Raw genomic sequence first — 12,724 nt, 5'->3', positions numbered from 1 at the left:
TGAGCTGGAGTGGGGGTGGAGGGGGTTAGCAGATTGGGGGGAGTGGGTGGTGGAGAAGGAACAAAATAAAAAGAAGAAGAAGAAGAAACCAGACAGCCAGAGAGATAGAGTCCATGAGGTGTGAAATACGATTGCTTTTTTTTATCCGACAGCACGGCTTGAAAGAACAAGGAAGCTGTCCGGAGCGGGACATGCAGGGGGAATATCAGAAAATGGGAGAATGGTTAGGAAGACTGGAGGCACCAAGAGGTAGCCAAGGGTTTACAGTGAAATCTAAATGATAAGTAGTGCTTTGGTGATGTTAAGGAAAAAAAAACTGCACCCTAAAACACATTTCATACATTTCTATTGAAATATTTAGTGCCTGCTGCTTTTTTGTCACATTTCGCCGTATTTTTGTTGTTCCCCTGAGAGGATGGGAAAAACAAGTTCTTTTCTGTCTCTTTCACATAACTGGATCAAATATTATTATTATTAGTATTGTTGTTGTTGTTGTTGTTGTTGTTGTTATAATATTTAGGAAAAATTGTTGCACACACTGGACTCTCAAAATGCAACGCAGCAATATGGTGCAGTTGTGATATATTGCACAGATTATAGTTAGCTAGTGAGCAATCGGCAAGACTAACTGCAAAATTAGCTTGGAAGTTGAGGAGGTAAGAGACCTGGACAGCTGGACTAAGCGACTATGCGCCTCTGCATCACCCTGTTTAGGTACAGATGAAGGAAGGGCTAAATCCCTTCATAACCACGCTAGTGGACGTGCATTGTGGAAATGTAGACCAACCATCAGATCAAATAAGTTTAATGTTATTAAAAAATAAATACAATTATTAATTATTTGTGACTATGTCATTGAAGATGAATCTAGAGAAGTCATTTCAGGGTGGATTTTTCTTTTAATAAGAGTAACGAGACAGGCTATGAGCTCATGCCTTGCTAGAAGGCAGCAGGTCCTCCTTCAGTCTTTCGATTCAGGTGCACTTCCGCTTGACCTTTTTTTTCTGAAGGATTGCACACTCCAGCAGGGACATGGGGTGCATGATGCGAATGTACACGCTGGCCATCCAGTCGAGCTAGCGAGTGCCGGAGAGCAGTGGGCAGCATGTATTATTTATTTGGTGGTTTGCGCCTGTCAGTACGATTAGTATGTGTGTAATCACTGCTTCTTCCTCGGGAAAGGAAAGGAAAAGGCTGCTCGGCTTTCTCATCTGAAGGTAATCTCGCTGTCTTCTGAGTCTCATCTCCGACGCTCACTTCCTGCCCAGCATCTGCTTTTGTCATCTGTGCATATTTCTCTTGCCATTTTTTTTTCTGAAACAGCCTTGTACTATATCTGTCTACCCCTTCCTCCATCCATTTTATATATATACGTGTGTGTGTGTGTGTCTGTGTGTCTGTGTGTGTGTGTGTGTGTGTGTGTGTGTGTGTGTGTGTGTGTGTGTGTGTGTGTCTTGCGTATTCCCAGCTTGTATAGGGTGACACCTATAGGTCTACCAGAGCCCCTACACTGTATGTGTGTGTGTGTGTGTGTGTGTGTGTGTGTGTGTGTGTGTGTGTGTGTGTGTGTGTGTGTGAGAGAGAGAGAGAGAGAGACAGCTACAGATGTTTTCCTGTGTAATAGGGATTGTAATACTGACCCTCTGGAACATTTTTGAATCTCTTTAATGCAGTTCTGAGTTCTTCTGTACCTACATTTTCTGTATTTCTGTCTTCTGTCTTCTCCCACTGTGAAGTGGATTTATTCGAGATTAGATTAGAGCAAAGGTTTAATATTATTAAATTATCCAATTTAATTAATACGATTAATGAGAAAAACCTTTGGTGCATCTGTCCTATTTATTAATTTTTTTTTTTCTTCAGAGTTTTTAGAGTGAGTTACATATTGACCTCAGGTTTTTTCTCCCAACCGTCCTCCTCCCTCTAGTTTCATCCTCCTCTTGTGACCTTTCATTAATTATAGCTGGCCCGAGTTTAATCATTGTGTAGTACTGCGGCATGGCAAATGAGAAGAAGGATAGACGCAGGCGTCCGGCACTTAAAGACGTAGCGCTCATCTGGAATTAAACGTTTACATTTCTGCATATATTATGTGGGTTTAGTGTGCGAGGTGCGGCGAGAGAGAGTGTCATATATCTTGATTAAAAAACTAAATGAAGAAGTCATGTCGAGGCGAGGGAGAGACAGAGGAAAAGCAAGACAAAGCATGAGATATAGAGCAGAGCTCACTGACCGAAGCTGGCCTGGGAAACGTTAAAGTGACAGCTGTGTGAGTTTTAATGGACTTGAGTTTTAATGTGCAGAGACAGTCAGTGTGAGAGAGAGAGAGAGAGAGAGAGAGAGAATGAAAGAGCGCATGTACCTGTGCAAAGTAGGAATTAGACACATGGTTAGCTCTTCCAGAAGTGAAAATGTACTCAAGGATTATTGTGTAATCTGCGTGCCTCTCTCTCTGTAGCGTGAGGTGGATTTCGTCGGATGGGGTTTGTCTCGATCCCCGAGTGGTAGCTATCATCCCTGTTTCCATGGCTTAGACCCGCCTCACCAGCTCAAGGATGTGCTGTGCGTGGAGGAAATCGCCGGTTGCCTTGGAAACATAATAGAACATACACATTTATGAAAGAATAAAAAGCAATATATAGGGTGTAATCTATGGAGGATGCTTCAATCGGCTTTAAAAAAAAAAAAATCCAATTGTTCCACTTAAATACTTTTGTTTAAACGCAGGATCGGTCCGATCCGAGCAGCAATAAGCCCTAACAACGTAATCCATATCAACATCATTTGCCCCGGCTTCCTCCATGCACACAGCACAGAGTGGAGAGAAGCGAAGTATTGAACCAAGATGTTACCTGCGCCGCTGCTCGCTTATCGAACCGCTTTGTTTCAGAGCAACAAAAATCGACTTTGAACTAAGACCGGTGCAATTTGCGTTTATGAAACACAGCAGATCTGTTTAGCGACGCCATCCGGTGATGTAAAAATCACTGTTGCGTTTACAGAAAGTCCATTCACACCTTGTCTTGTTAAGTTTGGGTACAATGAGTTGCAGTAGGTTCAGCAGTGAAATGAACGCGCTGCTCTTTACTGCACTGTTAGTCAGATTCGATTTATTTGCTGTCACATCATAACGTCATTTTGATAAATATGATTTTTTTACTTTTTTTATTTATACAATATAGAACATGAGTTTATTCTTTCAACAACTCTGCAATAACGTTTTGAGATTTTTTTTTTTTTTTTTTACATTAAATTGGGTTAAATATCATCCATCCTAACAGCATGGGGATATGAAGGACATTCTAATGATTTACTTCCAAAATATATTTATGATTTTCTTTTGATCTGTACTTTGTATAGCAAGATAATACTTTTATTGTGAACGTATTAGCATCACAATTTTCAAAATAAAGTCAATGAACAAAAGGACATACCTTTCTTGTTCTCTAGAAGATTCAGCATCCTGTTGAACAGGGGGATATTCCAAAATTTGTACTACAGAATGTGTAAGTTAACAGGCCTGAATGATATCGTGGAAAAAAAAATATTTCATGAGCTGTGATGAACAATTTCAAGAAAAGGGATTTTCGAGTTTCGAGCATGAGATGAGACTGTAGATTTTAATCAAATTTATGTAATTTATTTCAAATATTCATGTAGGATAGCAATGCCTTTTAGTTTGGATTCAAATAAATATTTGTAAAAGTACAGGATTCAAATGAATGAACAATGAAGGAAATGATTCAGGAAGATCTGATGTATGACTGGAGCATTGCAAATTAGCAAAAAATACATGAAATAATTAAGGATACTTAGTCTGAAAATGAGTTGCTCAGAGCCATTTGTGATAAGGAAAAGCTTCATTAAAGGAGCTTGAAGGGTTCGGCCAGAGGTACAAGCCCTTAAGAGCGTCCACAGAGGCATAGTAATATAAAGTTTAATGGATTATCTGGTGGCTGTCGGAGCTGAGGCATGCGATTCGGGTTTCACATTCGAGCCCGAAAGGCCCAGGCGAGTCTTCAAACAGCTGGAACGTTATTGGACGGTAAAAAGTGTTTTAAGTTTGGGGTTGGAGTGCGGTGATGGAGCTCTTTTGCCAGCTGCACTAAACCACAACGGGATGAATATTTGAACGGGAACGATTGTTGCCCCATCGATATATTAATCGCTTACCAGAGTGGAAACAGGAAGTGTGTGTGTGTGTGTGTGTGTGTGTGTGTGTGTGTGTGTGTGTGTGTGTTTAGTTTTTTTTGGGGAGGGGTTCAAACGAACATTTTAAGTACATTTGCTGAGAATTAGCTGACATGTGTAATAACTGATAAGGTGTATTGACTGGTCTGTAGTGCTGTACAATCAATGGAGTGAGTGTTAGTGTGCAAACATGGACCTGGGGGAAAAAAAGGGGGCTTGAGCCTTGCACACGGGAGAAATAAAGAAAAGAAAAAAAAGATTGATGCCCACTTTATTACCTGGTTTTTTTTTTCAGTGTCTTCCTCTGGCTTTACTTACACATAGCATTATTGGAGATCTGTTGTTAGGAGTTTGCTGCTTTTAAGCGGGGCTGATATATCGAACCGAGGGCTTTTAAAAATGGTTACAGGGGATTTCTGCATTTGACTTGGCAAAATAAAATGAATCGTGGCCCCTGTTTTAAAAAATTCATGATTCATTTATATATTTTATAGATATGTAGCGCATTACTATCCATGGGTTTGAGGAATGAACTAAGGCAGATATTGGTGAGAAGCCCAGGAGACAGCAGCTTGGGACTGCAATTATGATTGTGGGGAGAGGTACCAAAGGGAAAAAAGGGGAAATTTCTCTCTCTCTCTCTCTCTCTCTCTCTCTCTCTCTCTCTCTCTCTCTCTCTCTCTCTCGCTTGTCTGTTGAAGTTGAAACAGGCTCTTTGCACAGTTATTTTTCCTGTCTGCATACTTTGCCGTTTGGAAAATGGGTCTATGTCTCTACCACATGTGTGCGCTGTGTGTGTGTGTGTGTGTGTGTGTGTGTGTGTGTGTGTGTGTGTGTTTTCTCTTCGGTTTTATGTACATATTAAAACAGAGGAAGCTATAAAGATATTTGTGTCATAGACCTGCATAAATGAAGAATTATATACTTATAAAGAGAGCCATTAAAATGATGGCAGTAACAATGACTATAATTACAAAAGCAGAAAATAAAGTAAGGCCTAAAAAAAAAAGGTTAAATAAATTCTATTTGCTACTGTGAAATTTAAGGGGAAAAAGTTAATTATGGAGCATGTGATGAGGGAAAAGGCCTCCACCCACTGTCTTTGTGAACACGTCTCAGCCAATACTATCACTGTGCGCTCCTATAGAGGGGAGGGAAGAAAAAAAAGACGCCACCGTCCCTTTAAGTGCTTCCACCAATTCTGATGGGGTGGTGATTTACATATCCCGTCCTCTCCTCCCCCTTCAGGCGAGCTGAGTGAGGATGTGGAGGCTGCCAGCGAGACCACCACAGACCAGGAGGACCAAACCAAAGACAGAGAGTGTGGGGGGGAGAAAGAGCTCACCAAAGGGACAGGTAAGGCTGATCTTAACTCAGTCTCCAAAGGGAGGGGCATGGGAGGGGGGCATGGGAGGGGTGTCATATGACCAGGGATGAGTGGGGGCGGGACATGTGTTTATTTCTCCAGAGTCCTGAGAGTAACCATTTTTATCCTCGGCCTACATTCATTAACTAATTACACCTTTTACCACTTTTTTTTTTTTTTCGAAGCTAGAAACGACTTTTTCCTCAAATCAGACTTAATTTAATAGCTTTTCGGTTTTCCCTCTGGAGGATTTCCTGTTTCAGTTCATCGGAATTCCCTGATAAATTAGCCCAATCTCATGAAATGACAAAAAACACGTTCAGTCTCCGTAGGACTTGAAGGCGGAGCCTACAGAACTTGCCATGTGACTTCGACTCACATATTTTGAAGAGAGCGCATGTTGAGGAGGAGAAGGAGGAGGAGGGTGGTGATGGTGGCAGGTGCAGGTGTCAGATTGCATGGAGAGGTGTGTTAGGGTTAAAGGGGGGCAGGTCAGACTGTAAATCAGGTTTTTTTTGTCATATGTGAGGCGGCGGAGCTGGAGAGAGGCCTAGGATTTGAGAAGGATTGTACAGAGATAGCGTGCAGAGGTGGGAATGTAATGTCTCTGTCTGTCTGCTGCTACGCCACTGATGTGTACCGACGGCCGTGACAGAGTCAGAACAAGACATTTTTTGGGGGGTCACATGTAGAGTTCTATAGCTTCAGTACGTTTATCATAAAAAAACTAGTTGTAGTGTAACTTTAACAGATTTTTGCTCAATATATGACATTTTTCTCAACATACACTATCATAAAGGTGCATTTATATTTAAAAGATTGTATATTTTAAATATGAAAGAAATTATAATCAAATTAATTTAATGACTGGATTTTAATATTATTCTATAACTAATAAAAACAATATTATATTTTTACAATTTGTATATAACATTTTAAATATTGTTTTTAATAATAAGTCAAATATTTAGAAAATCAATGAGTTTTTTTTTTTATGCTATAACTTCTGGTTCAGTGTGATAGGTAGCAATGCTAGTTAAATTGTTGACGAATGAAGGAGACGGCGCACACGAGCGAAGAAACAATCACGCGGTCCTACGTGAATCGTACGGAGAAAAACCTTTTCATCCCCTCTCTCTAATCTATTTCTTCGCCAACATCATTCAAAACGAAAATTAGAGTAGAAACAATTGGGAGTATTTGCAAAGGATTCATATTTTATGCAGAAAGTCTGATAAAGTTCATTGCTACGTTTGAAGCCGTTTTTTTTTTTTACAGTCTTTGATATTCCAACTTAAAAAAAAAAAATTTGAAATATTAAACGAGCCCGAGCTGTTTGTGCGCCTTTTAGCATGTGGCACTTTTCCACTGATGGGCATGTAACATAAAGATATGCAAAAAAAATACAAATAAATTGATGTGAAATATATACGATAAAGCGTAAAATGCGTTAAAACGAGCTGCACCATTAATAATTCAGTCATACCTGTGGTGCTGTGGGAAGATGACTCTTCACATTAAGACCCCTGCATTTGTTTCTGCAAGGCACGCAATCTGATACAAGAATATTCGATTCCTTTCCAGCCCCCCCTCCTGTCAGTTGCTAATCACCAAATAAGTGTGTTTCTGTGTTTTCACCAGAGAACGACGTGCTTGTGTATGAAAAATTCACAGGCTTTCCAGCAGCTTATTAGAAACACTTAGTTTAAAAATAGCACAAGCGTTACAAAGCCAGGTCTACTGTGCTGTTTGATGTCTGAGGAAAGGTGAAAGGAGAGAGGAAAAGTGAGCAGGGGGATGGAGGATGGAGGTGAGAAACCTCATGGCATTGTGATCTCACATTCAGGTTACTCCTTAATGGAAGTTTTTTTTTTAATTCTCCTACATTTTTCTATTTATACCAGCGGAGGATGGCGCACGCCGACTTTACTTAACTCTTGTTTTTGGACCGAGCTGCGTTATTATAGACGCTGCTAAGCTGTAATTTCCCGGCTCTGTTATTAAGTTCTGTAATTAACATTATTGAAGTTGCCTCTCGTCCCTGGAACCTGGCTGCTTTTGCAAATGACACTCGCTGTCAGATAGAGAGCATTAGCGCAAAAAAAAACCCCGCAACGTCTTCCTTTTTAAAGCTACCGTCAATGTGATGGCTGTCTTTTTTCCCCCCACCCTCCCAAAAAACTGACAGTGCTGCTCACAATTCATTAAACGCATTTAGAAAGACACAAGAGAAGCCTGCTCACGTGTGTTAAGCATGTCATCTGCTAAAAGACTGCGTTTGTTTGTCATCAAACACACTGACGCTTTTTAAACACACTGACAGCCGGAGAGAAAAAGAAAGAGTTTGTAATTATTCAGTGTTAAAGGTGAGACATAAAAACACTGTTTTTGAGGAGGTTTTTTGGAACAGGGATTAAAAATGTGATGCACTCCACTGATGTAATCCACTGTATTTATACCACTTCTGGATTCTGATTGGCCACAATGTGTTGATTAATACATTTTTTTAAAACAGCGACGTGGATTGTAGCTAAAAATGTACAATCAGTGATTATGGTGTAGTTTCTTCTCGTGCGATGTTTTGTTTTTACGTTTATTGAACATTTACAGAAGCTGTCTCCAGCGTCAATGCTTAAGCGGTAAAACTGTAACTTTCAATTTTCTGACAGTCTTCAGGACCGAGCTGTTTATGCTTTGCGGTTTCAGTGGCATGACAAGCTTCTCTTTTCTTTTCTTTTTTTTTTTTTTTAAATCAAAAACAGATGCTGGAAAGGAACGACTGTTTATATTTACTATGACATATTGAGGAAAAAAATGGCTTCTCGGACATGCTACATGCATCGAATATGCAACAATAAACTAGAACAACGGGTCTGTTGTTGTTTAGAATGTAAAAATTGTAATTATTGTCAAATTGTGCTGTTAAAGCAGTAACTATAACTGCACTAAAGGTGACTAAAAGGTGACATTTCTTCACGCCATTGGTTATTTTCTTATAACAGCACCATGTTGTGTTTTATACAGTATGCATTAGATGGTTACAGGTTACAGATATTTTCTAGTGAAGTGAAAATCGCTGTGCAGACAAATAACTTCTAAAAGCAGGTTTGTGTAGTTGTAAAAAAAATTTATAATAATACAATTTTTATAATAATAAAAGAATCAGATCTTCTTCTTTGAGATAACGATTCAATCCTTCCAAATAAGTACCGCAGCAGCCATTATAAAATATTTATAAAAGGCCACAGACATTGTTCTCACCTAGCAGAGGCAGAATTAGTAAAATGGATGGATAGTGCTATGATAGGGACCTTTCCTTTTTTTCTTCTTTTTTTTTTTTTATCAAAGCTAACAATACAGACATGCCAAAGGAGAAAGAGGGAGAGGGTAGAGCAGGCGAACAGAAGCAATGAGGTAGGGTGTAAAAAAAAAGACGAGTGTGATTGTTAATATACTTAAGGGCTTGCAGGAGCTGCCACAATATGATTTGACGTGTTTAACATAAATGTACAGGGAGGCCTCCGACTGAGGTGCATTTTCTATAAGGGGAGGAGGCGTGGGGAAGGCGGGAGGGAGGTAGAGAAAGAGAGAGGGAGGAGGAATGGAGGTCCCGAGCAATTGAGGTTTATGAATAATTCCTTGCAAACCCCCCCTTTCCCCTCCCCAATCTCGTTTCATCGCATCGTCCCTGACTTTTAAATTACTGGAGCCAGAGCGAGGGAGGAAAAATTATTTTGCAGAGCAGGTCATCCGGATTGTGACACCGAACACAGCAGCCAGCCAAATTGGTTCCATCTCTTTTCTTTTATATATTTACTCAGATGTATGAATCCAGGAGAATGGATACACAAGGGAGCGTGTGTGTGTGTGTGTGTGTGTGTGTGTGTGTGTGTGTGTGTAAATGTGTGTGTAAAAGAGAAAAAAGGGGTATACAGAGCAGGAGAAGGGTGAATACCCAGACACTGACTATTTCCTTGATTACACTGGTGTACAGCAGCTCCCCCTTGATGCACAAGCTCCTTACTGCAGCCTCCGTTTTTCTTTACCAAATGCATTTCATAGCTCTGATGTCCATCACTAGGTTTTTTTATAGGAGCTATTGCGTGGACGTGGGACATCATGTAGTGGTGAGTTATAATCGTCATAAATGTACCTGCTGTCAGAGTAGTCACTTGGCTATATTAATATGGCTTTTTAAATTGCTAATATAAAAAAGGAACTTGTCAGCATTGAAGGACGATTTGTGTTTGAAAGAATCTAGCAAAGAAATATATATAGATCATATATAAAACGTATATATATATATATGTGTGTGTGTGTGTGTGTGTGTGTGTGTGTGTGTGTGTGTGTGTGATTTTTGTATCGTACTCACAAAATAATAAATAATAATAAGCGAATGGAAATTTATCAAAAATGATTAGTGATGGTGTTAGATTTCTGTGCCATAATTGGATTGAATTAGCATGACAGGTAAAGAGGTGGGTTTAGGGTGCTGTTTGATAGTCTGAAAGCATATCATTCCGTTAAATTATTATAAAATAGGGTAAAATAGGGTAAAGCCCTCTTGACTTGACTTGACTTGACTTGACTTGAAGTTCTATCAAATTAGTGTGTTGGTTAAAAGGGGGGAAAAAAAGATGAGGTCACTTAAATAGGTTTTTCCATGTAGAATTAACAAACAGTACAGTCAGGAACAGGAAAAGATGAATATGTGAGCACAAATTTTTACAAATGGTGGATAGAGTAGACTGTGTGTGTGTGTGTGTGTGTGCATCCTCAGACATGAGAAGATTAATAACATGCTTGATAATTAATATCTGCTTTTTAATTCCCCGGTTTTTAAATTTGGCTTTGTAGCAGCCTTTGCCCGTAGGCCTACACGGCCGCTTCTTTCACCGAGCGCTTTGGAGGTGGTCCTTTCATTTAGCAGTTTTTTTACACCACGGATAGCACGCTTAATATGATGAGGCTCAGTATGAAGTTGCGTTCGCAATGAGGCCTTGGTTTGTAATTTTCTTTATTTGAAATTAATTGATGCAGAGTAATTACCTGAGAAATATGAGGTGAAATGGAATACAGCCCTCTGTCGCTCAGGGCACCCGAGCGGCCCCTAGATTAAAATGACGAGACATGAAAAGAAGGAGAGGAGGTGGGGTTAGGGGACAGAGCAGAGGTGGGGTGAGATCTTTTATTCATTTATTTTATTTTATTTTTTTGGTCCTGTGGATATTACAAGTGAATGACTGGCAACATTGGGGAGCTGAGGGAGTTAAACCCACCTTTTGCCAATTACGGTTTAAATTATCAAGGGAGCGAGAACTGGACTTTATCCGCAAGAGTTTAGAAATGAAGGTAAGGTTTGAAGGGTGATTACTGGGTGGTGCAATGAGAACAGAGCTTTATATCAAAATAGGGCTGAAATAGGTGAAACAGAAGGGGATATGTCCTGCTTTTCCTGCTCCTGTCATGCGGTGTCCACAATCTGCCATTATTCCCTGTGAGTTTATAAGAACAATAATCTCTACCAAATATAACACACGCTCACGTTATAGAAAAAAATGATCAAGGGCACGTTGTTGTGGCAAGTCAGAGTTACTGAAGTGATCATTCCTCTTATACTAGAGCAATTACCTCATACTAGAGCAATTAGATTTGTAAACTATTAATATTTTGATATTTATTATGGAGTAACATGCTTTTTAATAGGTGCTCTAATGAGGATAAATGTTAATGCTTACATTATAGAAGCTATAAACAGACTCTTTTGACCTTCAAAAAAAAAATGCAGCTTGTCATGTTACCATGAAACCACAAAGCCTTTTTTTTTGCCTTTTTTAATACTCAAGGAAACTTGAATTCAGTGTTGGTCTGTCCTTCATAACAGTCTCACACTCGATGACAGCACAGTATGCTTTTTTTATTTGCTCCTGTGAACCAAGAACCCCACTCAGTACCTCCTGGCTGAGAAATGCAGTCCATCTCCAGGAGGTGAGAGAAGGTGCCAAAGTCCAATTCACTTACGGGACTCAGCAGCAGTCAGTTTACGGAAAGGCCCATGAATTAATAATCACTTAATTGACTCATGAGACTTTCGTTTTTACACTTGGCTTTTGTGCCGGCAGAGGAAAGTCCCTGCGTTGTTGCTGGAGTTGCTCGTGTTGTTGTTTCTGAGTGGTTTTCGTTATAAGCGGAGAATGATATTTAAGAAAAAATGAGGTGGAGATCTGAACACCCTGGCAGCGATTTGCTCCAGTAATAAAATAGCAATATCCTGATTGCACAAAACAAATATTACTAATACTATGAGCAAGCTCATTCCATGAGTTTGTTTTGTTTTTGTTTTTTTACACTATATATTTAGGGCGAAATGAAGATGGATAAATATCTCTTGCCCACACATGGAGCTTGGAACATCACCCACACAAACACCTTCACTCCTGTGGGAGGGCAAGAGAGACAGAGACCCTTCTGTTAAAAGCTTATGTTCTGGTCATGGTCTTTCTTGGTTAATGGATCTGACCTGCACAGCCGTGTTCTCTTGCCAAACCAACCGTGACACTCACACACACACTCACACAGCATACCAACCAACAATCTTCTCTTTACTGCTGCCATTTTTTGTTCCAGTTTTGCTCCATATCACATCAGTGTTTAATTTTGTGTGTGTCTCTCTGTAAAACCAAAAACATGACACAGTAGCCGGACGTTAGTCACGGTGGTTTGGTTTGGTTTGGTTTGGTTTGGTTTGGAAGCAGAAGTACATTCTTTGTTCTTTTTTCTTTTTTGGTGATTGATCGGCTTCATGGAGTTCTAACAGGGCTTTATATGGTTCAGTACAGCACTCCTCATCACCTGGTGGTGTAGACTCATCCTATTTATAGTACAGCTGCAAATAACTCATTTTAAAACGTTGGCACACAGTAAACCAGAAGTAAGCTCTTTCCAACCAAAACTACCAGCAGCTAACCAACTAACTTAGCTTAGTGTCTAGGTTTAGATTTCTTCATGTGTATTTTCATGTGGTCAAGAGGAAAAAAAATTACTAATGATTGCAAGTCAAAGGTGTGCTCATGGTCAAAAGTAACTAAAAATTATCTTCAAACATGTTAATACATTAACGTGCTGTGGTATTTCTGTTGTTAAGCTGTAATTGAAAGCACAACGAAT

General features: G+C 39.7%; 1 protein-coding gene across 8 annotated transcripts in view; it reads left to right on the top strand.

The window, feature by feature from the left end:
* zfhx3b (zinc finger homeobox 3b) overlaps window positions 1-12,724 on the top strand; it is a 237,870-nt gene that overhangs the window by 210,231 nt on the left and 14,915 nt on the right. For 7 of the 8 annotated variants that reach the window (XM_046856876.1, XM_046856881.1, XM_046856882.1 and 4 more), the window contains one exon: window positions 5,440-5,547. The exons of the other annotated variant lie outside the window; for it this stretch is intronic. In XM_046856876.1, coding sequence (XP_046712832.1) covers window positions 5,440-5,547 — 108 coding nt within the window. The remainder of the gene's footprint in view (window positions 1-5,439; window positions 5,548-12,724) is intronic. 8 annotated transcript variants of the gene reach the window in all.

Source organism: Silurus meridionalis, chromosome 9 (assembly GCF_014805685.1).
Source record: "Silurus meridionalis isolate SWU-2019-XX chromosome 9, ASM1480568v1, whole genome shotgun sequence".
In the NCBI taxonomy this organism is placed as follows: domain Eukaryota; kingdom Metazoa; phylum Chordata; class Actinopteri; order Siluriformes; family Siluridae; genus Silurus; species Silurus meridionalis.
Note: the sequence above shows the minus strand (reverse complement) of the source record. Positions and strands in the feature narration are given on the sequence as shown.